Source organism: Dermacentor albipictus, chromosome 1, assembly GCF_038994185.2.
Source record: "Dermacentor albipictus isolate Rhodes 1998 colony chromosome 1, USDA_Dalb.pri_finalv2, whole genome shotgun sequence".
Classification (NCBI taxonomy): domain Eukaryota; kingdom Metazoa; phylum Arthropoda; class Arachnida; order Ixodida; family Ixodidae; genus Dermacentor; species Dermacentor albipictus.
Window position 1 is genome coordinate 157742455 of NC_091821.1, and position 27792 is coordinate 157770246.

Below are 27792 nucleotides of genomic sequence, written 5' to 3' on the forward strand. Positions count from 1 at the left end.
ATGTGTTACAATTACAACAAGCTCCGCTATCTTTCTTTTTCATGAGCACCATGGTTCACCCTTGTTACCATTGTGGGCTGCTATTCTCAAAATTTCGAGCAATAATTTTGTCAAGACTATAAGACCTGGTATGAGCAACTTTAATGATAGAATGGTGTCACAATATAACCCGCATATACCGTATGCCGAATAGTATGGCATGTCATACATACGTATGTATACCTAAATATATGCAGAACATCGCGGCAATGCTTATGATGCCTGCAAAAATTAGCTTGGAATGTCCATATAATTGCTATTGTAATAAAAGCGGGGCGTACAGTGGGCATGGTTGATCACTGGTACCGTTTTGTCTGTGCCCGAAGAGCGCCACTAATGTACATTAACCTTTGCCACGTACAGCCTCTCTGTCGTGGCCTGCCTGCCTCGACTTTCCTTTAAACCGATAGACACCACTGACCTAAAGTTTGCATAGGGCTGCAGTTTTTATAGTCTTCAGTGTTGTGGAGTTGCAAATAGTATGTCAAGGCCTAATCCAGGCCCAACTGAGGCCTGAGCCCTACCTGATCCCGAAGCTTCTAGGCCCGCTTCGGGCTCAAGTGAACAATTGCTTATGCCACCCAAGCCTGGCCTAGTGCCGGGTCCAGGCTTTCAGGCCAGGGCTTTGTGGCCATGCAGTGCTCTTATGCAGACTTTATGCAAGGAAGTACCAGGCTTCCTTTTTTTTTTTTTTTTGGTACAGAACTGGCACTTAAGTTCTGAAAGTGCAGGGTGAATCTGGTGGACCTGATGTCTGGCAAGTTGGTTGTGCATATGGCTTGTGATCCTATGCCACATCTCAACAGAACCTCTTGAGAACTATTTGGAGGTGGCTGTTATTAAGATTATTATATGTAGGATCACAAGCAGAATTGTGCCATATGTTGCCTGTCATTTTGTCACTGATGGAAAATTTTTCTGAACAAGAGTGATGCTTTCAGAGACCTAATTTGTCACTTTAGCTTGACCTAATGCCTGCCTTTAGCATCTATATAAGGCTTCAAACATCAAGGCTTAACTTCTGCATATGCATGTTTGTTGCTGTGATGCTATATTTGCACAAATCTCAAAACTGGTGTCATTTGTTCTAAGTGGATTTGCCTTGCAAACACACCAGCTACAGTTGCATAAATTGCAATATGTGTAGTAAGGTAATTGGCTTTTTCACTTATGAGTTTGTTGTAGTGAAAAGGGAACGTCTTGAACAACAAACAACACTGGTTAGGTAGGGATTAGTACTGGAAAAGGAGAGAGTTGTACAGAAAGGATGCACTTCCTTATGCTTCAGGGCCATACCTTAAACCTTGCAAGTGGAAACCAGTCTGTACCATTGGCAGGGTCTACCCTTCCTGCTGATATCGTCCTTGAAAAGTCCAAATTGTATGCCGAGTTTTCAGCTCCTGTTCATCAAGGATACACAACTGGTTATGGATTTGATGCACTTTTAACACCACTTGGTGAGTGTCATGCCATGTTTTTATTTTCTTGTTTGGTTGGGTGACAGTTATGCAGCAGGGTTTTCTGAATAATTCTGGTCTCTGCAAACCGTACTATATTTCACTGAGTGCCACTCCTCCTATTATGACGTGCTTATCCAGAGCCCCTCACCGGGTCATTTGAATGATTACATGCAGTGTACAGTAAAACCTCATTAACCTGTACCTGCCTAACATGTAATTTCAGCTTAAATGTAGTCGCCATGAAATCCTCACCTTGCCACCATTGAACTTAATGTATTGGCTGACCGTTTAACTCATTCATTACCACGCCTATTCAAATCGATCACTGGTGATCGATACTCTAGATAGCCCATTTCGACATGTTGGAGCCATTTCTTATCCACTTAAGGCCATCCAGTTGTTAGTGCAAGCACTGAACTTTGTGATTTTGTGATTTTGTGATTTTTGACGGACCTTTTTATGAACTAATGTGCGTATGTTGTAGCGAAAAGAGGCGTGGCTGTCACTTTCTGGCGTGCTCAAGAAAAAAGCATGCCACCCACAATTACACTACACTATCATCAAGGTTTTGTAATCAAATGACTCCCAGCAAGTCAAGAATTAAATTATATTGCCTCGTTTGCCTTCCAACAGTGCTGAGCGGTAATAATTACCCGAAAATGACTCCATTTGTTCACTAGTAAGCTTTGGTTTGCAGTCCGAGTCGTTTTATTCCACCAAAATGTATGTCTGAAGGTCCACCGCATGTCCAACATGTGGACCTGGCTTTTAAAAAATTATGGGGTTTTACGTGCCAAAACCACTTTCTGATTATGAGGCACGCCGTAGTGGAGGACTCCGGAAATTTCGACCACCTGGGGTTCTTTAACGTGCACCTAAATCAAAGCACACCGGTGTTTTTGCATTTCGCCCCCATCGAAATGCGGCCGCCGTGGTTGGGATTCGATCCCGCGACCTCGTGCTCAGCAGCCCAACACCATAGCCACTGAGCAACCACGGCAGGTGACCTGGCTTTTGCAACCAGTTTCCAAGAGTTTCACTATTGCCTCTCTTGTAAAATCCCGGCAAGGGGTGCTGCCGGTGTCACTGCACAGTTATCAAAATTTGCTCCCATGGTGGCGTCCCGCGTGGCTCCGTCGTGTGAAAAGCTTCCTGCTTGAAACTATGCTGCACCCGCACTTCAATTTAGTGATGAGGACTCGAGTTATGATTCCGAAGATGACAGCAAAGCTGATTCAAGCTCTGGTGGCGACACTGTTTTGACTCAGCATGGGACATCCACAGCTGTTCACCAACGAGTTTCCTTCTCAAGGAAAGAGTTTCCTCTCCTTCCTTGTGTTTTCTTATCTGCCGATCTTCTTGCATGTCCTGAGAGCTCTACTGATTATCTTCAAGTTGCATACTTCATTTGGTTATGATATGCTACTATCGGCAGCAAAGAAACTTCGTTCACGTCAAGAAGGCCAGCCGTAGCACATCTCGGCCCAGCACGACAGATCAGCACAAGACAGTTTACAACGGCATGGGATTTCTTTCTACTGTTCTTCTCTGAAGAGGTGATAAAGACAATCTGCAAAAATGCAAACAGATATGCTTGGATGCATAATCTTGTAGTTGCCCAGCTATACTGAGAGCGATTCGTCCTGGAAGAGGTGCATGACTCTAGACGAACTAGTGACGTACGTTTCTTGGACTTCGCATCGGACCATCCTCACAAGGTGCTGAAAAGGTGGAACTGCAAAATGTGCTATGAGGATGGCAAAGTTTGAACAAAAACTAGATGTTTTGTGGAAAAAGTGTAGAATGCTTCACAAAATCAAGGAACTGCTTTATTGCATGGCATGAGCGATGAACTGGTCTTGGTTTCTTTTTTGTATCCAAATAATGGCAGTGTACTGAGCATTTATTTTTTCAGACATTATTCCTGAATTATTTAGCTTTGAAATGTACATTCTGAATTTCCTTTGATATTAATTTTCTTGTAGATTTCATGTTTTTTATTTTTATCAACTGGCAGCAACAATGGCACTTCCTAGAATTTTCATGTTCTACCTAATCAATTTTTTTTTTTTTTTTGCAGCATATGTTTTTAGGAAGAGCATTTCATTATGCACAATATGCTATGCTCAATGTGTGCTGAAATGACTGTTTTTCTCACGGTAACAAAAGCGTTAAGCCACAGTTGCTTACCGCATGTCGAATGGCTTGTGCATAGTTTTTACTTCATTTCTTAGTGTGTACAAGCACGAAATCAGGCTGCAAACATTTGGATGCAGATGCTTTGTTCCACTCGCCTCTCCTATCCGGTGTTGTGACCCCATCTGTGTCCACCTGCAACATGACCTCCTTAGCTGTCACTGACATGCTTGTGTAGCAAAGCAAAGGAAGGACTCCCGAGTTGCTTCTCTTATTGACTTGTTGCTTCAACCTACGTCGTGCCCCATCTCTCGAGGAATGCACTGTAAAGCGCCTAACATCTTTTTTTTTTTTTTCAACTGTTTGCTGTACCACCCCAACTATCTCTCTGAATGATGCAAGTGGCTTTTGGTTTTTCTCCGCCATTTATGCTCAGGCATATGCACTGCCTTTCACGCTTCCCAGCAGTGTGTACATGCCAGAGTATTGAAGATTTACACTAACCTTCACCTGCACTACAGTGGGCGCAGGATGTACTGCTTCGATCGCCGCTACATTCTGTCTTGTCTCGCTTGCCAGTGCCTTAAGCCTCCCTGCCGTTACACTGCTCCACTACAGCCATTGCCATGTCTGCGTGCCACTTTGACCACGTCAGCATCCACTTGTACAGACCTCTTCTCATCATTCTCATCACTTCTGCTGGCAACCACTAAATAATTGTTGCCATCAACACCTCACACGCTTTGCAGAGGCTTCACCATTGCCATCTGCATGTGCAAGTGACGTTGCGTCTTTCGTATTATGATACATGATTCTACAGGATGGTGCACCACGTCAGCTGCTTAACGATTATGGATGTGTCTTTATGTTGAACATTGTCAAAATGATTCTAAAGGAATGCCACGGTGTTCATCGAACAACCACAGTCTACCAGCTTTAAACGAATGATTTGACAGAACGATTCAACCGAACATTGGGCGATATGCTGGCAATGTACGTCGCTACCAACCGCTCAAACTGGTACCGTGTTCTTCCCTTTGAGACATACGCCCACAATACCCCTACACAGACCACCACTGGATTCTCTCCGTACTTGCTACTTACTTACACAAGCCGTCCTGCGCACGCTAGACACCATCCTGCCGTACCACCGAGATATTTCTCAAGCTGCTAAATACGCTGAAGAGTTTCCCTAGATTGCCCGCTCCCTCACCGTGGATAATCAACAGGGCCAGAAAGACCATCGCGATGTCTCAAGGCCTCCAGCGTCTTATACCCTCAACTCAACATTATGGCTCTTCAGCCAGCGCCGGTCAGTCAACGAAACTTATTTCGAAGTAATATGGCCTTTACCGTTTTGTCAAGGAAACTTTCACCAATGAACTAGTCATTGAGCCAGCTGAGCCGTCTTCTGATCAATGCTGAAGGCTTGAGATGGTGTATATAGACCGGCTAAAACCTTACTAGGATCCTGCTGTTGCACTGTGCCCTTAACTTGCCAGGGAGGCTCTTATCTGCAGGGGAAGCAAATGTAATGAAAAATACTAGCACCATTTGAAGGAGTGTGTGCTACACACACAGGAAGAAAGTAATTCAGCAGCTTGAGGCTTGTGCTGTTTTCTGCCTTTGTCAGTTCACTTGCTGTGGCTGTCTGTTTATAAAGAAAAATGTTGATCCCAAACACCCCATTATAATTAAACGTTTGAGGTTTGCTTCCACTTTTCGTCCCACAATCACGGCGGTGCGCCGTCCCCATCAGGTGGCCTGGCAAAACAAGCCTCAGAGACCAGAACAGCCTCCAAGCGCCCTGTGCGTTTGCGCATGAAGCCACATCGACATCATTTCAGCGCCATGCCAGAGAGCGTTGTGGCGTCGTGCAAGCTAGAACTCTGTCACGCTGAAGCTCGGACAAATAGCACCGGGTGTTCAGCATAGAATAAAAATAGGACATTGTTCACGCTGTGAAACATGACATGAAGAAGTCTGAACTGGCACGTGACAGGGATCTACCGTTGACTACGCTGTGTGGCATTTGGAATGCGAAGAAGTTGCTCGGCAGCACTGCTGCGACTGCGAAGAATTGTTGGCTACGAGGTTCGACTTTTCGCCATCGTTGCTTCTGTTGTTGCCGTAATGTCGCCTAACGACAGTGATGAGGACAACATGGAAAGCTATAGCACGGGTGATTCAAACCCGACAGTGGCAGAAGCTGCGCGTTACATCAGCCTCATGAATGCAAACGTCGCAATAATAACAGCGCCTCCTATTGAAAAAGGCAAATGCAATTTCTGCAGCGCTACAGCGCCCGTTCACGGAAAAAATGCAATGCCAACGAGGAATCTACCATGCGAGTGTTTGCCGAGAAGAGGAGGCTGGCTGAAAAAGTGGTTCACAGCTACAGCAAGTTTGAAGCCATTGTTGTCACTGCTAGGCTGCCACGGCATCAAACAAAAATAGCACTTTTGTCGCGCAAATTTAATAAATATTGCATGTTTTTTCCCCTTTCATCACACTCTCTCCGAGTTCCGTTTTTGACAGGTAAGTGGGCGATCATGCTATTTCATTAAGCAGTACTACCGTTTAGTACACTTTTTCTGAGCTCCGGCCAACTGCGGCTTAACAAGGTTTCATTGTACAAAAATTTAGTACTATAAAAACTGAAAACAATTTTTGCATGAATTGTAAATGTAAAAGAAGATTTATACAAATAAACTAGCGACAGCAAAAAAAGCAAGTTAAGAAGGAATTGACCTTGTACAGTACTTAGTGTAGGTCAATTACGAGACTACAATTAGCTCGTTTCTGAAAACTGTTGGGTCACATATATATTAACAATGCTATCTAGGAGCCCAACTGGAGTTCAGGCAGTTAGCAAAGCATTAGAAAATGTATACAGTTGCTGACCGTTTATTCGGACCTCACGGGGACTGCGAAAATGTCCAAATAAACAGGTGTCCGAAAAAGCAGATTAAGAAAAAAAAATGAAATCCTTTATTTTCACGCACTTGTTCGGGTTTGGCAGTAGGCTTGAAGAAATCGTGAATGCGCCGTTGCACGCTGTTCCGTTTACGCGCGGTCAGATAAGCCTGAATCTTGGTGAGGGTCGTACGATCACTATAGGTGGCTGAAAGCACAGTCACTGCTTGTACACGCTCTGCATCGCGTCATCTTCCAACTCAGAGTCGTCGTCCGGCGGTGCAGCAGAAACTTGACGAATGATCTCGCCGTCGTCGAGTTCTGCGCATGTCAGTACAGCATTGTCAGCACCTGTGAAACTGTCAAATGAGACGGTGTCCGGAATCGCAATGCAACCACTGCCCAGGTCTCGGCAGAACATTTTCCGCGTCAGTAGGCAGCACATCGGAAGGCGACAAATCTTAGGCCTACCGGCACCCGCTTGCCGGCATTACTCAGCACAGTCTGCGCCGGCACTGTCGGCGCAATTAGACACTTGATGCGATGTTTCCGTATGCCGCATTGGATCACCGGAACCTCGACACAGCACGCAAAGCAAACACCACCATGCCGACACCAGTCGCACAAGCGAAAAACGTGGCCTACTCGCAGCATCGTGCGAGAAGAAACAAATCAGCGGCTGGATTGTCTTGACATAGCTTACTAAGCTGAAACGGAACTGCCGCAGAACCACTCTATCGAACCAGGCAGAAATGATGATGATGGGCGGGGATTTGCAGTAGCGCCACTTCGTGGGGCTGCAAGGAAGCTCCGTTCAAAACAAAAATGGTGTTCAGCAAGTCGAACCATGCACCGGTCAGAGTCCGTGCATGGTGCTCTCGATCAAGTTGGCTCAAGGAGTGTCTGAAAAATCTAGACGAGAGGCTGCAAGGTGTCTTTCGGCAGTTGTTATACATTATGGTCTATGGGGAGAATGGCGGTGCCGCGAAGCGGACCGAATAATCGAGCATGTCCGAATTTTTGGAGTCCGGAAAATCAGTCGGTGACTGTATTCTTATATTGAGTATGGGGGAGATTATGTAGACGAATGCTGAAGCGTTCCTTATTCACTGAATATATATTATTCCCTTTTAAAAATTATGGATTTCATCTTATTGACGGTCATAGAAGTACCCACCTGCTATCACGTCACATGTCCCTCAAATGAAAACATGAGGAGTCATGAATTTTATATCCACATGTGTCAGTGTTTTTTTTTATTATTGTTTGTTTGTTTTTTATTTTTGCAGTTCAAGAGCGATCAGTTTACCTGTTTGATATGCTTGTTTTGCTTGTGTTGACAGATATTGTCCAGGTTGTTGGTAAAGAAAGCGGCCAAGTTTCAACGCCATCATTCCCTGCTCTCATCAATGATAGTAAAACTATATTGTGGTCTGTCTATGTTCCCAACTTTGAACCCAAGAAGATCTCAGTAGCCATACTGTTCAACGTATCCCATCTGCACAAATCCGCAAAAGCTCCAGGGTAAGAGGCTCTCACTTAGACTGACAGTAATGCAAAACTTCCGTTACAGTAGACTTCCGTTATTTCAACTCCAGTTATCGATCTGGACTGAAGGTCTAGGCCAGCACCCATTTATTCCTATGGGGCCAAACCTTTGTTATTTTTATCACGAAATTAGTCTTCGCCAGATCATTCGAACTTGACTGGTCATCACGCATGCGTTAACCCCCAATGTTGATGAACACACTGGAGACTCCAATGGCGGCAGTGTCCATGTTGGCAGCGCTAATCATACAGTGAATATGCTGAGCATACATCATTTCCCATCAAAAAGGTCCACTTTTTGCCTATCATTAGAAGATTTTAAAGGGAATGTAGTAGCTTACAATGAATTATTACACTATGTAATAGATTACAACACATGTTTTCTTTTCCAAAAAATTTGTCCAAAAAATTGTTTGCATCTTGCAATCCAATACGACACAAAAACCACAACCACGTTTGCAACAGCCTACCATCAGACCCTGTCTAGCCAGCATCATCGCATTGCCATCATAAGAAGGCGACCATAGATGGCGAGAGAAAATCTTTTCACATAGCATGACAATGACGACGTGCTGCTTTCAGTCTCAGTTATGTAAGTGCATTGAAACAATAAACAGTTTTACATTTTAAGCTAGCAGCAACAAGTTGCGTCATGGGTTTTCGGCGTTGCGAATGATTGCATTTGTTGCAGGACAAACTAGCAAAGTAGTAAATCTACGTCTGGGCCACCATCCTGTTTGTGATAGTTGCAGAGTCATTTGATGATTGCAGAATTTCAACTGCCCTGTTGATCATATGAAGGACGACATGTAGCAGTTCTTCATAGACAATGACAAAGTTCTTCCTTAAGGGTGCTGGTGGTGGACATTAAGTAAATATATGTCTATTCTGTAAAGGGAAAGTTCGCTGGTTTCATCTTTTTTTTTTGTTGTTGTTGCCACAATCGGAGGAACATTATGTTTATCTTGCTAAAAAAAAGTTGGGTGTGGGTTTGATTTTTTTGTTCAGGAGCTTTAATGTCTTTTGAAGTTAGTTTTATACTTGGAACCCATAAAAAGTGGGTCTGCATTCAATTCAGGGACGTTTTAGAATAAAGGCAAATACTGACAAATGAATCAGCGGTATATTTTTCCCCTCTTTAATTCGATCTGCTGGGTAATTAGACTAATTTTGTCAGTTCCATCAGGGTCAAAACAACGGAAGTTGACTGTAATTGTATTATAAAGTCTGATTACCACTTTAAATGTTCTGTGTCAGTTGATTAATAGTTGATCTTTATGTAATATGGGCCTAATGGAGAAAGGCACCACGACCATCCAATATGGTTCTTGAGATTGTATTGAAAATGAAAATTGTGTTCTTTATATTGATAGAAGTGAGCTTGATGTGACCAGTTTAAAAACAAATTGTGCAGAAACCATTGACGATGATTGTCAGTCTAAGCAAATAGCTCGAGTGAATGAGCGAGAGAGCAAATGTTTTCTTTGCCGAGTCCGATCACTGACCAACTACAAAAATGGCCGAAAGAGCCAAAGAAAGCTATTCACTTTAAAACTATATTATTACTTCAGCACAGACAGCCAGACACTATCACATGCTACAGCACTCTACATCCCCTTTCTGTTACCCCAAATTGGTATGCCTAAATTGACTCTTGTTAAGTACACCATATTTGTTACAGTTAAACCGTGGTATAATGAACTTCTCTATGCAGTTCAATGTCTATATAATAAAATCTGTTAAACTTTGATACAATAAAGTTGTTGAAATTGGCAATGTGATTCGTAATATTGAAATTACGTTGTATTAAAATCTGACCTTTTATGCAAGCAAGTACAGTCACCAATGAAATTCTCTTACTGGGAAGCGGTTGCCAAATTTTCCAAATTATTGGCCAGATGTGTATTTTCTCCCATGTTACCTGTATTGTTTTTGTACTTGTACCTGTATGTCGTTTTCTGTCAAACTAGTCGTATCCTAATATTGTATCCTCACCCTGCAGAAATCCCATTTCCGGATTGCATATTTGTAAATAAAATAAATAAGTAAACGAAAAAGGCAAATTCAAATTTTAAAAAAAATTCATTTTGTTGTATTTGATAGTCCGTGACGAAAGATGCGGCTTGATGCCATCACGACAATATTTTCACACTGGCGGTACGAAGTGAAGCCAGCTACACTTTCGCATCCACTCCATCCCCGCTGCTAATAATGTTGCCTGCAGTGGGATGACACTATCATGAAAAGTATGAGAAGTAGGGAGTGAATGCTTCGTCTGCCTCTCCGTTCTGTGCATCTTCGAAACCTTTGAAATTTCTATTGGCCCAATAGAGCAGTTGTTTGGGTTCTATGGGTAGCTTATTTGAATTCTGTGGGTTTTGTTTTGGATTCTATCAATGCCAATAGGGTCCCATAGATGACATCTATTTGTTCCTTATAAGACCAATAAAGCTTTCATTGCCACCAATAGGAGACAGCTAATTGTTGCGTATAAGACCAATAGATTTGTATAAGCACCAAGAGGGTCCAATAATTGACAGCTATCGGTTACTTATAGGACCAATATGTCTGTATTGGCACTGATATGGTCCAATAAGTGACAGGTATAGGTTATAGTATTGGCCCCAGTAGGCTCTAATATAGTTGTCGCTTTTAGGATCAATAGGCTCATATCAGTACCAACAGTACCACGAGCAGCAGTAATTATTTACTCATTTGTTTTGTGTTGGAAAAAGCATACAATAGAGTAGTGGTGGTTACAGAACTCGCGCACTTAGAATGCAGCAGTTTCGCGTACAATTGACTTGATTCAATGATAGGCATCCCACTGTCATGCCAGCAGAACTCGTGTATGTGCATCTGCGTAGCTGGCGTTCCAATAGCATGATTCCTCTATGCCAAATAACCCTAACTGGTGCGTGAGTGCGACAGGTTGGATGAGGCCACAGCTACGAAGCAGTGTGCTCTTCAGCACTCTATGGCTTTGTCGCCGTAACAGGTAAAGTGCGATCAGCAAGCACTGGCAGTGGTGACATCGGCTGCTCAGTCTTTCGAAGCTTTGTCCCCCTGTGTTTTCATTGTGATGTTTGCTGAGGTTTGTGCAGTCAATTTGTAATTGTTGTCTGCAGTCCATAATCATACCAAAGCACCTTCTGGCACCGGTATGGCGAATACAACGTGAAGTGTTAGTCTCGCCGAACTCGAACTAGAGCTGGCAGGGCCTATGACTAACAACTGCAACTACTTTCCCCGTGAACCCCGTGAAAGCACAAAATGCATGTCAACTGGCATTTGATGTCACCTCAGATTTGCTCACTGCCTCATCTGCCGTATTTACTCAAGTCTAGCATGCACTTTTTTGTTTTCCGTTAAAACAGCTTCAAAAATTGTGCGCGCGTTAGAATCGAGTACGACCATAAATCTGTGTTACCATATCACCATCGGCATTTCAAAATGGCCACCTCGTACGTGCTTCGAGTCTAGCTGCCGTAGCTCCCTTGATGTGCTGTAGTAGATGTTGTTAGGCAGTGCTTCCTTTGGCTTAGGTTAGTGCGCGGTCCTTCTTCCTGATCTTCCCGTTTACCGGCGACTGCCAAGTACAGCGCGGCCGTGCTGCCTCCGTCTTGAAATCGATCTGCGATGGAGACGAGTCTGCGCACCTAAGCGCACCACGCTTTATTCTCATCACATAGTTTGTGTTGAAGTGACAGGCCGCACAAAGGTCCATTCCCTCGCTCCTGCTACCACACTTCCTCTCTCCAGCGTTTTGATAGAGTTTATGTAGTCATTAAGTGACACGTGTTCATATTTGCTTGTGTGTGCGGGACACCATCCTTGTTAATTTAGTTAGTGAATGTTTAAAAGTTTATAAGGCCAATAAAACTACTATCCTTACTTTTCGTATAGCTGTCTACTAATTTGCTACCCTAATCGATGCTTTGCCTTTCGGGCAAAACTGAGACTTTTTTTTACTTTTGGCAACTTTAGTGCATTGGGAGTAAATCTGTTTTTTTCCAAATGAAAGAAGGTTTTATTTCTGTATGAAAGAATGAGGTGTGCGGTGCTGTAAAGGACTTTTCTTTATTTAGGTCACAGCAGACGGGTGCGCATTACAATCAAGGGTGTTTTGGGAGGGGGGGGTATAGAAAATGGGTGCACGTTACAATCTAGTAAATACGGTATTGCTACAGAAGTTTGCCTGGAGTATCTATAGAGTACATAATGTGATAGACAATATGTTGATGTGACTTACGAAAATAGATGGGGTGCTCAGACAGTGACACTTCCAAGTGTGCTACAGATAGTTTCTGCATTTCAAAGCAGCTCTGTACTTTTTAGCCACAGAAGAAGTATCCCTGCCTCATGTGGCAATAGGCCGACAGGGATAACCATGAGTATCTGTAAGGTACTAAACACAAGACCTTCTTGCCATCATGTACTGTATAAAGTCCAGGTACAGCAAGATCCTAACATGCCCCGCACACCATATGCTGTTGATGCATATGCTGTTGATGCAGGGGAACATATACAAGGGGGAGCCTTGAAGGATAATCGCTTGATGCATGCAGTCTTCCTGCATGCATGTTGAGCATGCAATAACGTGATCAAGTGCACGCTGCAGCGGGGGCACACAGGCTACAAGCCAAGCTGGCAGTTGGTTTAATGTATGCTGTCTACCCACGTGTTTAGAGCTGGAAGTAGTGTACTCTCAAGTTTCAAAGACACATTGAATTGAGAAGCAAACGGAAGCATTTGCTCCCCTCTATCTGCACTCTTCATCATGCCAGCATTGTGCCATTAAGTGTTCGCGGTCACTAAGGGACATTTGTTCACATTTGCCTGTGCCACCCTGGTTGGTAATTTATTTAGTAGACAAATGTTTTCTGCAATTGATACGGCTGATAAAACTGAACCTTCGTGTAGTTGTCTAATACTATGCTATCGCTATCAATACTTTCCCTTTCAGGCAAAACAGTGACTTTTTTTACTTATGCAGTTAAACCTAGATGTAACAAACTTCAATATAACGAAATTCTCGATATAACGATCTATTTTTTCATAACCTCTTATCCATAGAACACCATATAATTAGAACCTCAATATAATGAAATGTGTTTGTATGCGATTTCAATATAATTAAATTTCACTTCTGCAGCAAAGGAATGCCGAGACAATAAATGATTAGATTTGCGGACACAGATGGTCAAATGAATGAATTACAAGCGGTTGCTTGCAAACGCACCTCTCAAATCGTGCACAGTGCAACAAGAGCAACTGCCGAAGTGGAGCCGCATCATATTCCGTATAAAGTCTTAGTGCGATAAGGTCCCATCACGCCCCACGCACTTTGTGCTTTAAATACGTGTGTAAGTGTGTGAGGATGGGAAAGAAACATGGTGGCTTCATGAGTACCGCCCAAGGAGGTTAAAAATAAACTGCTGGAGCAAAAGCCACCACCGGCCATCTTGCGGGGGGGGGGGGGGAGGCAAAAAGCAGCATGCCAAGAGCTTCGCAGCTGCTGTTCACTGACTTTTCCAGTGGTTTTTAATTGCTTAACAGATTTTCAAGTTCTAATGCAATACTGTGGGCTATAAGGCGAGCCATATTGGAGGTCTCCGAATCACAGATATCCGAACACTTAGACATTTTTTCACTTTATCAGCATCAATATGCAGCTGCCGCAAAGTAGAAAAAGAATTGCCGCGATAATTAGTGTTTGTTCATCTTTTTTTAATGCAGTATAGAAATTCATCAATTGTGAAAGCCGTCAGAACAAAAAGCAATTAAAAGCTGAAGATAAAGCATGAGAAATAGCAGTACAGGCGCCCAAATCTTTAACTGGTGTGTGGGAGCGGCGGCTTTTCCGGGCGTCAGCGCCGTATGACGCGGCGAGGCTGGAAACAGCCTAGTAGACGATGGGCCCAGCTGAGCGCGCTTTGTCCGCATGCGCTTAGCCTCAGACTGTTTCCAGCCTCGCCCCGTCAGACGGCGCTGACGCACGGAAAAGTCGCCGCTCCGCACACCAGTTAAAGATTTGGGCGCCTGTACATGCAACAAACATAAGTATTAATTATTATCTTCATTATCGTCATGGGTTTCTTCCCTATTGCCTGGAGGGTCTCGGAACTTTTATTCTAGAGTTAGGTGATCTGCAACCTTATTTAAACAAGAAAGATAATGCTAACATGTCAACTGCTTATACCTCAACTTTCCTAAAAACACCCGAGCGCGCTAGCACATTTTGGGATTGGCACAGCACTGCGCACGGCAAGACACAATGGCGCGAAACACATAAACTGCGGCGACTGGCATGCTTTTGCGTCCTGCAAGATGGCGAGGCAGCGGCTTCACTTGGCGGGCGCTCCCTTCGCTCCAGCTGTTTTTCTTAAACCTCATTGGTGCCATCTCCCCACACGAGCAAAGGAAAAGAGGGGGAGGGGAGCAAGCTCGCGGTAATGTGATCAAGTGCGCACGAGGGACGGGGCAGGGTAAGTTGGCACGCGTCTCGACCGTGGCTTCACATTCACATGGCTGTAATTGCAGCTGAGTGCATATACAGCCACGCTCCCTGCTTTAGAGGTAATCTGTCAAGTGTGCAAAGAGTGGGCATGCCAAGACGGCGTGGTATCATGTAAGCTGTCTTCCTAGGCATTTACTATATAATGTTGCGTAATCTCGAGTTTCGGTGACCCATTAGAGTGAGAGGAAGACGAAGCATTCGCTCCCCACTGCTGGCGCTTTTCATGATAGTGTCGTCCTAGTGCGGGCGACGCTATCAGCCATGGTGGCAGAGTACATGTGAAAGCGTGGCTAGCTTCGCTTAATTCGTACTGCCTATGTGAAGATATCGTTGACGTGGAATGAAACTATGATTTGTTGCCGACTCCCAGATTCATTAGAATGAATTTTCTCATTAAAGATTGCTTTTTTTCAATTGCCGGATAATTAAGAAAATTCTATGGCGCCTTTCCGTCTAAGAAAAATAGATTGGCCACTGTACTTATTTGCATAGAAGGTAGAATTTCAATGCAACAAAACTTCGATATAACGAAGCAAACTGCCGATTTTACCTACTTTGTTATACTGAGGTTTAACTGTATAACCAATACTAGAAAAAAAAATGCACAATGGCTACCAAATTTTGAACACAGTACTGGATTTTGCTCGATTTTTCGGATATGATGTGCAATTTCGCAAATGTACACAAACATAGTGGCCATGAACAGGTTTCCGGCCGTCACTTTGCTTTCATGGGATTTAAAGTGGAGCTTTCTTTGAGGTGTCTGACGTATTTTGATGCTGCGTTGGTTGAAAGGCGTGAAGAGCAATTCGCGGGTAGTGTCATCCCACTGCAAAAGACACTGTCAGCTGTGGTTTTGGAGTAGAGGTGAAAGCTTCGCTTCTTACCGCCGATGTGAAGACGTTGTCATCACGGCATGATACCGTATCTTTGATTGCCAACTCTCAAATTCAACAACATTAAATTTTTTTTCTCAGTGAAAGTTGTTGTCCCCCCCCCCTTTTCACCCCAATTGCCCTATGATTTGGAAAATTTTACGGCCCCTCCCTTCTAAGAAAAATATGTTAGTGACTGTACTTATTTGCATAAAAATGCAAATTTCAATGTAGCAATGTTTTGATATAACAAAATGGTAAAATTTCAATTTTACCGACATCGTTATATTGAGGTTTAACTGTATCATATATGTGTTTTTGTGTTATCTGTCGGTTGTACATGCTTTCAAAATTGTGTTCATTCACCCTTAATACTTGAAAAAGTATTCTGCTAAAATTTGAGCCAAAGTGAGTATCGAATAGTATAATATTAAATATAATATTAGAAAATGTTGAATATTTGCACAAACTTAATAATTAGGGAACTAATTGACTAAAATATGCAATTAAAACTTTTAACTGGGCAACATATGTTCTGCATCTTATTTGTAAATGCATTTTTGTTAATGAATTTTGAGGCTTTTTAATGTCCGAGAATGTGGCTGATATCTCAAAGACATCCCTCAAATATTTCATTTGCCCTGTTTTTTGGGGGCACTTTCAAACACCTCGGTAATACAGACCGTATATTCTTCTTCAAAATATTATCCAGACATATGAGCCAATCTTATCCAAAGGCTATTTGTGTGGCCCTGGAGAATTCAATAGTGGAACATTGTTAAATTTTGACTGATCATGTTCGATTTTGTTAGGTTACCTTTGTCACTCTGGCATTAATTTTTTTGCTGAAACTTTCATGTTTCCTGTAAAGGTGGTTTCATATTATTGTGCCTTAAATTTATTGCTTTAGCAAGTGCCGTCTTCTGTATGCAGAGCCATTGCAACCTTGCTTTAGTGCAGCACCACTGTATGCAAAAATTTATGCAACTCCCTGGTTTGTGTTAGACCTAACATAATCGAGTTGTAAGGTAGAAATTTGTAACTGTTTGCAGATGTGTTCTTCTGAAAAGCACTATATAATAAATGTTCTTCCTCCCTCCCACCTTCTCTCTATCACTAATGAAGGACTCTGACTGTGTATGATGGGAGCAGTGTTAGGAGCCCTGTTCTGGGGAATGTGACAGGAGAAAACCTGCTGAGCCGTACTGATACAATCCTGGTGAAGTTTGTCACTGTGGCTGGAAATGAATCTGGTGCTGCTTTGCAGCTCAATTTCACCACTTACAGTAAGTTATGTGTTCTTTTCATTTTGGGGGGGGGTCTTCGGTCACTAAAATTTTTATTTGAATCTATACAAATAGCTGAATCTCATTATAACATTGCATCAGCCACAAAGATAACTTCATTATATCTAATATTCGTTATAAGCATACATGTAGGTACCCACGGGAAAAATTTGATCAGGTCTATGCAAAAGAAATGCAAACGGGGTGCCTCTGATGGACCAGCAAAAGGTATCCTGTGGATATTGATGATCAGTCAACATCTGGCTATGCCAATACTAGGCACAAGAACAACAATAAATTACATACATGTGTGCTCCACCACCGTAAATATGCGACCATGATATCAGTGTTATAGCACTGGATTGGCATATTGGTTTGCCAACTGCAGTTCAACCAAGCCAAGCTGCTAGCCAAAACATGCACGTTGTTAACAGATTTTTCGTTTGAGGAGGGTACTGCATACTAGTGGTGGGAATGCTGCGTCAATCTTCCGCCGACTGGAATTAGTTGCTTCGTACTGCTCCAAAACTGTCTTTCACCTGAATTGTGCCACTACTGTGCCACGAGTAGTTTCAGCGTTGGGATAATTGGTTAGCTTCCAGGCAATACAAAAACTGGGGCACCATTACATTCATTAGCTGCATTCGTTCAGCGGGCTACAGCCAGCGCGACTGGCTCTCTGACAGGTGACAGAATCAAATTGATTCCTATTTTTATGTGCCAACCATGAGGTGTGTATGAGGCCACAAATGGTCTTTGCAATGGCATGATCAATGCAGTAGTTTTGCACATCGAGAGCTGATGCACAATGGTGCTTTATACCAAAGGTGGTCATTGTCCACCATACTTATACCTGTGTCACACGGGCACATTTGGAAGGCCTTCCAGTCAACGGCCTTTGAAACGCCACAACTCTATCGACTCAAAGGAGTTGTCACGCTGCTACACGGCACTTTTGAAAGGCCGTTGAGTAGTTCAGGCGTTTCTCGCACAATTGTGTGGCGCTGCGGATCTTTATTTTCGTTTTCATGTCACGAAAAGTTAAACAACATTAAAACCATTTAAAAGCACTATAATTTCTTTTATATTTGTTTATACATTTAAAAAGAATATGTTTGTACATTGCCATACATATATGTTTAGTTTTTAAGTTGTTGAGTAGCGAAACTGCGGCAACGTTTGCGCCACTCGATGCGGCTGCCGTTCTGGTGTGTGTTCGCACATGTCAAGTGGCAAAAACAGTTTATTGAATAATGAATAACACTCATATATAGTATTTTAAGAGCATTTGGTTTGATTTGTTCTTTCTAACCGTGAGTACGAGCACAATGTGAACGAGAAGGCATGTTCGCGCTGTTTCCGCTTCCGTAGCTCAAAGGCCATCGAGATTTCGATAGAGTCGTAAGGTGCTCCGTTGACTCGATAGACCATTGACTCGGCGGCCTTCGAAACAGCCCGTGTGGCAGCTCGAACTTGACCTTTGAGTCAACTGACTATCGGTTGGAAGGCCTTCCAAACGCCCGTGTGACACGGGTATTATTCATGTTGCTTGCTTGCAACCTTATTAGTTGCACTGTATTACTTCCTTTCTTCAAGAGAATTTGAGGTCGTTGAATTTGGCATTCGGCATTATGACCACATGCATGGTAATCGGGTACTAGACTGCAGTTCATGCTCTTTGTCAACGATGTCTTTGGTAATATATGTGCCTGTGGTAGTAAAGCTCGTTGTAAAAAAAATGTCCAACGATTACGATACTCACTAATGTGAAATTTGAGCGCAGCTTTATACGTGTTTTCATTTTGCGATTCATTGAGGCAAAGAATTTCAGACCGAAATGACTGCACCTACTGGCAGTGGGTCAGTGCTGTCGGCACTTTCACAGAGGGAGGGGCAGCTTGGCAACGCTAGCATTATGGGCGGCATCGGAGCAGGCTGTAGAAGAAGACAATGACAATGGCACAAGCAGTGGCATGGGTGCGAGGGGGGCAGTATTGGAACGCTGGCATGATGAGTGGCATAAGCGCACTTGCGTGGTTACGCCGATGTTCAGCCCAGGAACTGGTGCCTAAAAGCTGTTCTCTAAAAGTTAAGTGCGAACTAGCAAGTAGTCTAACCTACGCCTTTCCTGCAAGTGCATATCAGTCACAGAATAAAGAACATTACGTGCTCACACCGCCCTGATAGGGTTAATAAAGCTGAATCAAAATGTGTGCAATATCAAACCCTATGAAGTAGTCCTTCCTTAAAAGGAAATAAAAAACTAATTTCAACTGCACTAGTAAATTACTTATATAAATAACAAAAGAGCCCCTCTTACCTTAAAAACAGGCTTTGTAAGCCAGAAAAGATGCAAAAACAAAAGACAACTGGCGACCACATCTTGGATTTTCTGCCCCAGCTTGCTGTGACATCATAGATTGCGATGGCGGCTGCTTGGACCTAGATAACTGTTCTTCAGTGGAGTTGTGCTACATGCCATCCTATAGAAGAGCAGAAGACTACTTAGCAAATTTCGTCCACAACGGCCCAAGTACGAAAAAGTACTTTGAAATCTGTGGCGTCAAGCTATCGCAAGTATTGCGACACAGAGTTTATTGAAGACTATGACCTTCATTTGCTGTTCTAATAATCTCCTCAATTCCACGAAATTGAAGAGTGCTTTTCTTTATAGTGCCCCTTTAATGTTCCTTGCGGGGTTTTGCACAGCACCACCAGTAGCATGTTGTTAATTTATGCTCGCCCCTCCCGTCATAGCCAATTGCTTCGGTGAATCGCTTATTTTCAGCCTAGTTTTATTGCGATAGCGACTATATGGACACTCCAGGCACATTTTCACCGCCGCCATCGCCATAATGTTCCGCATAAAGTCCAAGGTTGATCACACTGTTGCCTCGCACCGTATGCTGTATGCGCGGTTGAAAGCCTGTGAGGATGAGTCGACATTCGGGGCACAATTTCTCGTGCTCATAGGAGGAAAGTGGGGAGGAAGCGCGCCATCTTCTGTCGCCCGCATGGAACCAGAGGGAGGGGAGGCAGGGGGCACTTTGTACTTCGGCAGCAACACGTAGTCGCTCAGGCTTTATCTTGAAAACAACCTACTTTGGGAGCTGCGTCTTTGTGGGCTGATGGCTCGTACCTTTGCGTGTGCTCTGTTCTCGCCGTTCAGTTTGCATTGAAGCAATAGACAGCGCAAAGTTCATTTCACTCGCTGCTGCTGCCACACTTCTTCACACCATCATTTTGACAGCGGGTGTCTGCAGTCATCGAGTGTGATTTGTGCATGTTTGCCTGTGTGCACTGACACCATGCTTGTTAATTTGGTTAGTAAGCGAGTGTTTACAAGTTTACACAGCTAATAAAACTAGAAGGAATACCAGACCTAGGACCAGGATGGCAAGAAGAAATTATTCAAAGATGGACTAGATACCATACATGTATATGCCAAAACAATAAGGTTAGAATTTTTCGTACAGAAATCGCAATATATTGTCATTAATGAAGGCATTAGCAAGCGAGCCGAAGAATATAAAGACTAATAAAATTTCAAATGAGAGACGCAGCTTTACTCCGCAAGGATACCATAAGAATCCTCAGTTTCTTTCTGCAGGACAATGGTAAAGCGACGACATGGGTGCAGAAGTTGACCGTGCAACTTGAACAGATCCTTGCAGTGATGTGTAAAATAACTAGACAAAAGAGAGAAATGAAATAATCTGAGGCACTTAAGGTTACAGAAGCACTGATCTTTTCCAGGATAATGTACTATCTACTATACATTGAGATAACCAATGCACAATGCAAAAAAGAAATAGACACCATATTTAGAAAGTGTGCTAGACTTCGGAATTTCTATGTTTGCACCCGACCACATAATTGAAGCAACTGGGCTCTTTAACTCACTAGAAGACAGAGAATAAACATCCACAATTAGGCGCAAATACAAAGACAATCATCTCATTAGCGTCGACAAATACTGAACAGACTGGGATATGAAACCGCTAACTTACCCCCCACCCCTCCCCAATTATGCCGAAATTACCACCATGGGAGGATTTGCCAAGGATAAAAGTAGATGCCATTCCAAAAAATATGCTCCTACAAGAACATTGAAAATGGCAGTCAAAAAGGGCAAGTATAATGCAACAGACACATGATAAAAACATCTAGCCAGTCAAAGCTGAAAGCAGCAAAGCAGCAGTCGTGGGCCTTGACTTGACGCTTGTGAAATGTTACTTGAGAGAGTCCCAACGCCACAAGATGCAGAATTGCTAGTGATTATGCTTGGCATAATGGAAATTATACATCCATTTTACATTATTACAAAACAGACCATCAAGGCACTTGCAGAGACATGCAAAATGGTGACCTGCCTTTGCACATATGCACAAAGCTCCACATGTACGTGCGTACTCACCCCTTTCTACACATATGTATACAGTGGGTTCCAGGCTGTCAAGGATTGTGAGGAAATTAAAGAGCACATCAGGGGTGCGATCTTGTACGCGTTCCAAAATAGAACGGAGGCGGTCCGTTCCACCGAGCCGCACACGCTTGGTCAGTTTGAACGGTGTCGAACGCCATGACGTCAATTGTGAAGTGATATCTGCTGTCGATCATTCCGTGTTGTCTGCTATCGGACGAACGCAACGGAACGGACCGCCAATTTCGCGACGGAAAGAACAGATTGCCTCCGTTCAAGTTTGGAACGCGTACAAGATCGCACCCCAGGTCTCCCGTACAGAAAATCTGGGACTGCCTATCCTGTGGCCTGTTGAAGACACTTACAACCGCAAAAAAGAGCGGAAGAACAGCAAAACAAAAGGCTGCATATTTTGGAGTCTCACAGGGAAGCATCAATCTCAACACACCATCCTACGTGCATTCGAGAGAGGACGCCTCAGTCATACGAAAAGCACAAACGCACACATTACTCACACCACACTATACGCATTATGTTAACAGGGACCCAGGCTACCCCACTTGCAAACATTGCGGGGCCTACCATCAAATAAGCAAACCTTGTGGCAGTGCCCTGCCAACTCCATCTTCAGAAAGGCAATACTTTCTAAACTACCATACAACTAGTGTCTCAGCAGCTGGAAGGAGTGGACCGCTTCCCCGCGAAAGTTTAAACAGCTATGGTGGCCGCTTCTGGTGCAGCACATCATGAACTCTCTGGGCCAGGAGGTATGAGCCTACTAGGAGGCCTGGACTTGGGCTTTAGTTCCTTTGGTACTAATAAATGTTATTTCTCTCTCTCTCTTGCAAAAAGTGTTCTCCTTTGTAATTTCTTGTTCGCGTTTCATTTGTCTGTGTACAAATTTCTGCACAGATGCACTGTAGAGAGCCTGTTGGTTCACACCTAGCAAAAAAAAAAAAAAGTTTCCACACTTTAATTTGTATATTTGCATGCTTGTTGCTGTCACATGTAATAATCGGTGGTTAAAATTACCTCAAATTATTAGAACTGTATTCCTAGTAATTGCACATTTGTTCTTAGGGTGTAATGTGTCAGACACATGCAACAACAGCAAGATCTGTATCCATGAAGATTGGCGTTGCAACGGCATTAATGACTGCGGTGATAACACTGATGAGGTGGGCTGTGGTTATCATCCAACGCCTGCACCATCACCCACCACTCCAAGCCCACCAGGACCAATGCCATCCAAAGGTGGAGGTATGCATAGCGTCTTTTTTCTTTTTCTACTGTTTTTAAGGTAATCATCATTGTGGTAGCAACAATGGCTGCAATCGTACAAATGGCTTCTGAGACCGTTTTTACAGCCAACTGCAGCAGGGTACTGCTTCGCCAACCATGTGAGCAATTTGGCCGTTTGTTTTTGCCAGCACAAATATTTCTAATATAATTGAACATAACTAGATTTAAAATTGATCATGAAAATAAGTTTGAAGCTGTGCTTACATCTCTATGTACAATTGAGTGAGGAGCTGCTTGAGCCACATGTAGAGCAGGGTGCACATCTTTGACAAAAGCTTTACTAAAATCCTTTTTAGCAAATTGACTAGTTCTGTCCAGCTTTCGTGCAAACTGCACAATAGGAAACCATGGCTGCAATGGCACAAACAGCTTGCTTTCTAAGCGTATTGTTTGGCTACTAAGTAGGCCGTCCACAAAATTTGTCGGGATGGGAGGCACAGCATTGCCAATGGACCAGTGAGCGCAACCCCGGAAGTTTGCATCATCCAATTCAGGCTTTGATTGGGGACGATACATGAACAGCAGAATATTTCTGAAGCTTTAAAAAATAAAAATTTTATACTAAAACTTTCTTTTGCTCTTGCAACATGCTATAATCTGCACAGCAAAAGTTATACATGCAAGTTAAAATTCAATAGCTTCATTCTTTCTCTTTGACCGCTAGATGGTATCACATGCAGACGGCATTGTTTGTCATCTGCTGTTACACATTCACATCTCTTGGCATGGGAGAATTGATGCTTTAAAAGTTTGAGTCAAGCATGATAAAAAATATCCCCTGCAGTGCCCCCGAAGATTCCTTAACTCTTTCGTTACCATTAGAAATGTGCTCACTTTCAGTGCATTTATGTTTTAACATTTTATTTCAAGTTGTAGTCTCAACATATACCGTAATAAGTAAACTGATAGCCTGATCACTGGTCTTCTATATGTATGTAAAGCAGTAATAATTGCTCCAGCAGTCTTTTGAGGACGCTTACGTAAAACTTCAAAGAAACATCTCAAGCGACACGAATGAAAGTAATTAGTTGCTATTTTTTAGTATAAGTACTGAAAGTAAAAATAAATCTGAAATATGCAGCTGGCTTCTATTTCCCAGCTTTTGCAAGTCAAATCACACAAAAAGAAATATGAATATTTGTCCACCTCAATACTAGCGATGTGATATGCTGGGCAGGAAAGCAGTAGCTTTGCAAATCTGAAAACGGATAAGTTCCTATTGTACAGACTGCATTTGTTTTTCACTCATTGCAGCAGGCACCTGGTTCATTTTTTTTCTCCGTTCTTTAGGCTCACAAAGCAATGGTTGTCAGGTCAGGGAGCATGCAAAAGCCTCCTCATACTTGATTATTGCATTGGGTCAGATTTTCTGTGCAAGCAAGGTGGTCTAGTGTGTGTCCTCAACTGGTGCTGGAGCCTCCACATGCTCTGCTCAGTTCCTGTACAGTGCTGTACAGTAATGTGGAGTGTTTCAATATTATTACATTAATGAATAAGGGCACTTGCACAGGCGGTGTTCAAAATATAAGTGATTCGACTGGTAACTGAGCTTTGGTCGAAGGTCAGTCTGAATCGATTGCTTGCTCTTGTGCGAGTTAAAAAGCCACATCACGGAAAGGATTGCTCATATTAGTTTGTACATTTGCTGTCTAAACACTGATGGGTAAAAGCAACCCATGGTGTGAAAAATAGTCTTTTGATATGAGTTGAACACTATTATCAAAATAATATGCAGTCATGAGCACCAACTGTTGTTTCAGACTTCGTTAAAACACTGCTGCTGTCATTTAAAACTGACATTGCCGGGTCAACCAAAGCTCAAATATTGCATCATTTTATTGAGGAAGGGCTTGAACAACGAAGGCTAGCTTCAATGATACCTCCAGTCGAAGTATTTTTTCATTTGTGCAACCTACCAAAAATGGTCAAATCTGACAAATAGTTGAAAACTTCGAACATCATTTCAGGCAATGCATCACGTTGCTAGCAGCATTGCAACAAAAGATGTTTAACAGTATGTAGAACAACTTTCAATCAACTTGATTGATTTCTATAGGCACAGTAACGAAACCGTTAGCAGTATCTGCTGTATGTCTAGTCATTTACATGAGCTTCTTAGTGCTAAATGTCTCAAGTTTGCTGGCGCAGCATAGGGTACTCACGCATCTCTCTTTCCAGTTTCAGTGGCTGCTTTTGTCATCACAGTTCTGCTGGCACTGGTGATAGGAGCCGCTGGAGCCCTCTTTGTGCCAGTATTGGTGCGGCGGTACCGAGCATATCGGTACTCTCGTTTTTCAAATGTTGCAGTCTCCGAATAATTTAACTTGTCTTCTGGGTTTCCTGTAGGGCTGCAAGGTTTCTTTGATTAAATAGTGGCAAATCTTTAGTAAGTTGCCACACATTCTTATCGCCAGCATCATGTGTGTAATGTGATATCCTTTTCTTGACGTTGGTGGAAATGGAGACAAACTAGAGCTCTGATTTTTCACGATTGTATTGCATGATATGCATTTATTTTTTGTGCTATTCTTGGTTCAGTTTGTCTAGAGTAATCTCTCGTGCATTTTCTTGATCTAAAGTAATGTTTTCTTTCTCTAGTTTTGTGGTTGTTGGTAGTTGAACATTTTAGCCATTTTTGCACTGTCTGCAGGAGATAATGATGTTGGTTTGCTGGCATAACAGGCATTGTGATAACTGTTGCTTTCCTATTGATGCCAGTTTTTTTTAAGATTAGACATTGTCTGCACGATTGTAATACATATGCAGTGTGAATTTGTTATATGTGAATAAAGGTGTATTCAAGATTCTGTCATTGTGTGAACATGTTTACACTGAAAAAATGAAAACAGAGACAGCAAATGGAATCGAATCTTCATTCAGCTCCCTGAGTACATTGCTCCCACTCTGCATTTTCTTTGCTATCACCGCTGCAACAGCCTGTGTCCCAGGCAAAAAAATGCTACAGAAGTCAGTGGACATTATTGCACATATCTAAAACAAGAGCCATAGATGCTTTGGACCAGGGAAGGAAACTTTCAAATTCCTCAGTAGCCCTTATCTGGACACGCCCTTCTGGGTGTGTTCAGATAAGGACTGTCACAGGTGGATCCTACCTATTTTCTTTTTTCACCGAAATTCATCATAACGGTGATAATTTTTTCAGCGCATTTGTTTATTTTAGCTTTTTCTTCTTTTTTTTTTAGGTCCATATAGAGCTTACAGGATTGCAGGCTGATTGGAATTTGAGAGTCTAAAGCAATTATAAATTGATATGCCTTCATACTTTCGGGGGTGGTACAGCTGACCCAAAGTGCTACATTAGCTGGTTGCTGGACTAAGCTGTGTAAAAATTTAATATGCCTCATTTCGCACTCGAGCTACTCCAGAACATTGAGCATGACCACCAAGGGTCAGGCTCAGGCAAGTGTTAGAACGAAGGGACAGTGACAGTCGAACGCTTTTGTAATGAAGAGCTTGGCAACTTGAAAATCCTTGATTATAGAGGTCACTTCACTGTAAAGATCTCTCAACGTGCCCCTCGCCATAGAGCAGGCTAAGCCTACTCGGGAAAAGAACAGCATTAACACGAATTCAAGAGATGGGGAATTACGTCGATTTTCTTATGCGCACTTTATTCAGCAAAATATTGCGTTTTTTGCTGTAAAGGCATTCACAACACAGCTAGGGCAGATAGGAATTCGGTCGGGACTGACGAGATCATTTATATAGATCATCTAGAGGTGGTCATTGTAGATAATAGCCAGGGTTTTGTTAATTTCATCCTCGAGATAGAGCCTCCACAGTCGTCTAGTATTGCAATTCCAGCCTGCGTTCCGCTGCATTCACGGGTGATAATGCATGAGCATTATCGCATCTGCCGACTCATGTACTTGTTTTGTGGGGGACTTGAGGTTGCACCCTTGTTCCACGATCATACCTGCCAGTGGAGTCGGTGAGTGAATTCGCTTAGCCGGCACGGTCAATAAAACTTGGTGCTGGGCTAGTTGGTGATGCATTCTTTAAAACTGATGGTAGCGCTAAAAAGGACAAACACGGCGAAAAGACGACACGACGACGAGGAAACGCTGCTGACAACTGGTTTATTTTTTGAAAAGGGTTCAATATTTCGGAGAATCGCAACACATGCGCACAACCGAACTGCACCAGCCTACTTTATTGCAGGCAGTCGCGGGAAGTGAAGAATGATAAAACACCCAAGTAGCAAGAAAAGCCATATGTTACAATTTTTCAAATCTCCAGAAGTGTGCGCTCAGCCGAGTACAAATTTATTGAAACATCGCTGATGTACAGACCCGCCTTTTTTTTTTTTGTATGTGGAAAGCTTCCAGCAAGACTCAAGCTTTAGCACTTGCACTTCTGCCCAGAACCTTTGCTTCTTTGAATCGTGGCACGCACTCGCAAACCATCACATGCGAAACCAAATTCGCAAGTTTGCCTTGTTAAGTTTTGAGAGTGTTCCCTTGAGCGGTCATTGAGACAACGCCCCGTCTGCCCGATATAGCACTTTCCGCAGGACAGGGGAATAAAGTAAACCACTCCTAGGGCACACCTGACAAGGACGTCTTCATGCTGCTTTTTGCAACTGCGCTGACCTTCACCGCAGATGCGGGGGCACAGCTTCGCCAACTGGTTTGGCGCAGAAAAAAAACAAGCGGCACATTGTGCCTGCTGGCCACTTTTTTGAGGTTGTGTTAAACCTTATGAATCTAAGGCATCACTAGGGTGGCTAGCCACCCTAGCATCACTCAGGTTTGGTCTTCACGCGTTCAGGTACGTGCAGCCTTCATTCGTCGGGGACCAAATTTCTTGAGGAGGTTTCAGCGACTGCTACAAGGACCGAGCAAGGGAAGCCTGCGGCCAAAAGCCTGCGAATCTGATTGTCAAAGCTAAAAAAGCATTTCGTGCGGGCACGACTTTTGAAGCGCCGATTCCATGCAGAGTGATGCAATTGCTCTTTTCACATTTTTGAATGAGATGATTCATAGGGCAAAAACTCTTTATTTGCGCGTGGAAAATACGCCAAACAGGTGTGTCCCTTGGTTATCCTCAGCCTGAGGTCTAAAAAACGTATCTCGCCATTTTGCGGAAGTTCATGGGTAAAAGCCAGGCCTTTACCATGGTTAAGAGTACTTAAGACCTGTCGTACAGTATCTTCAAAAGAAATGTCATTACGAGCTTTTAAAAAAGGTTGTGTTCGTCCTTTTTAGCGCTACCATCGGTTTTAAAGAATGGCACGGTCAGCCGCCATTGGGATACAACTGTTATT

The 27792-nt window shown here is 43.0% G+C and overlaps 1 protein-coding gene across 1 annotated transcript in view; it reads left to right on the forward strand.

Moving 5' to 3' along the window:
* The window catches only part of LOC135916575 (cubilin-like), a 259475-nt gene extending 234158 nt beyond the window's left edge, over window positions 1-25317 (forward strand). The window contains exons 15-19 of the mRNA XM_065450011.1: window positions 1328-1496; window positions 7895-8075; window positions 16620-16780; window positions 22284-22463; window positions 24684-25317. Of these exons, the coding sequence (XP_065306083.1) occupies window positions 1328-1496; window positions 7895-8075; window positions 16620-16780; window positions 22284-22463; window positions 24684-24823 (831 nt within the window). The 3' untranslated portion in view covers window positions 24824-25317. The remainder of the gene's footprint in view (window positions 1-1327; window positions 1497-7894; window positions 8076-16619; window positions 16781-22283; window positions 22464-24683) is intronic.
* The last annotated feature ends 2475 nt before the right edge of the window (window positions 25318-27792 follow it).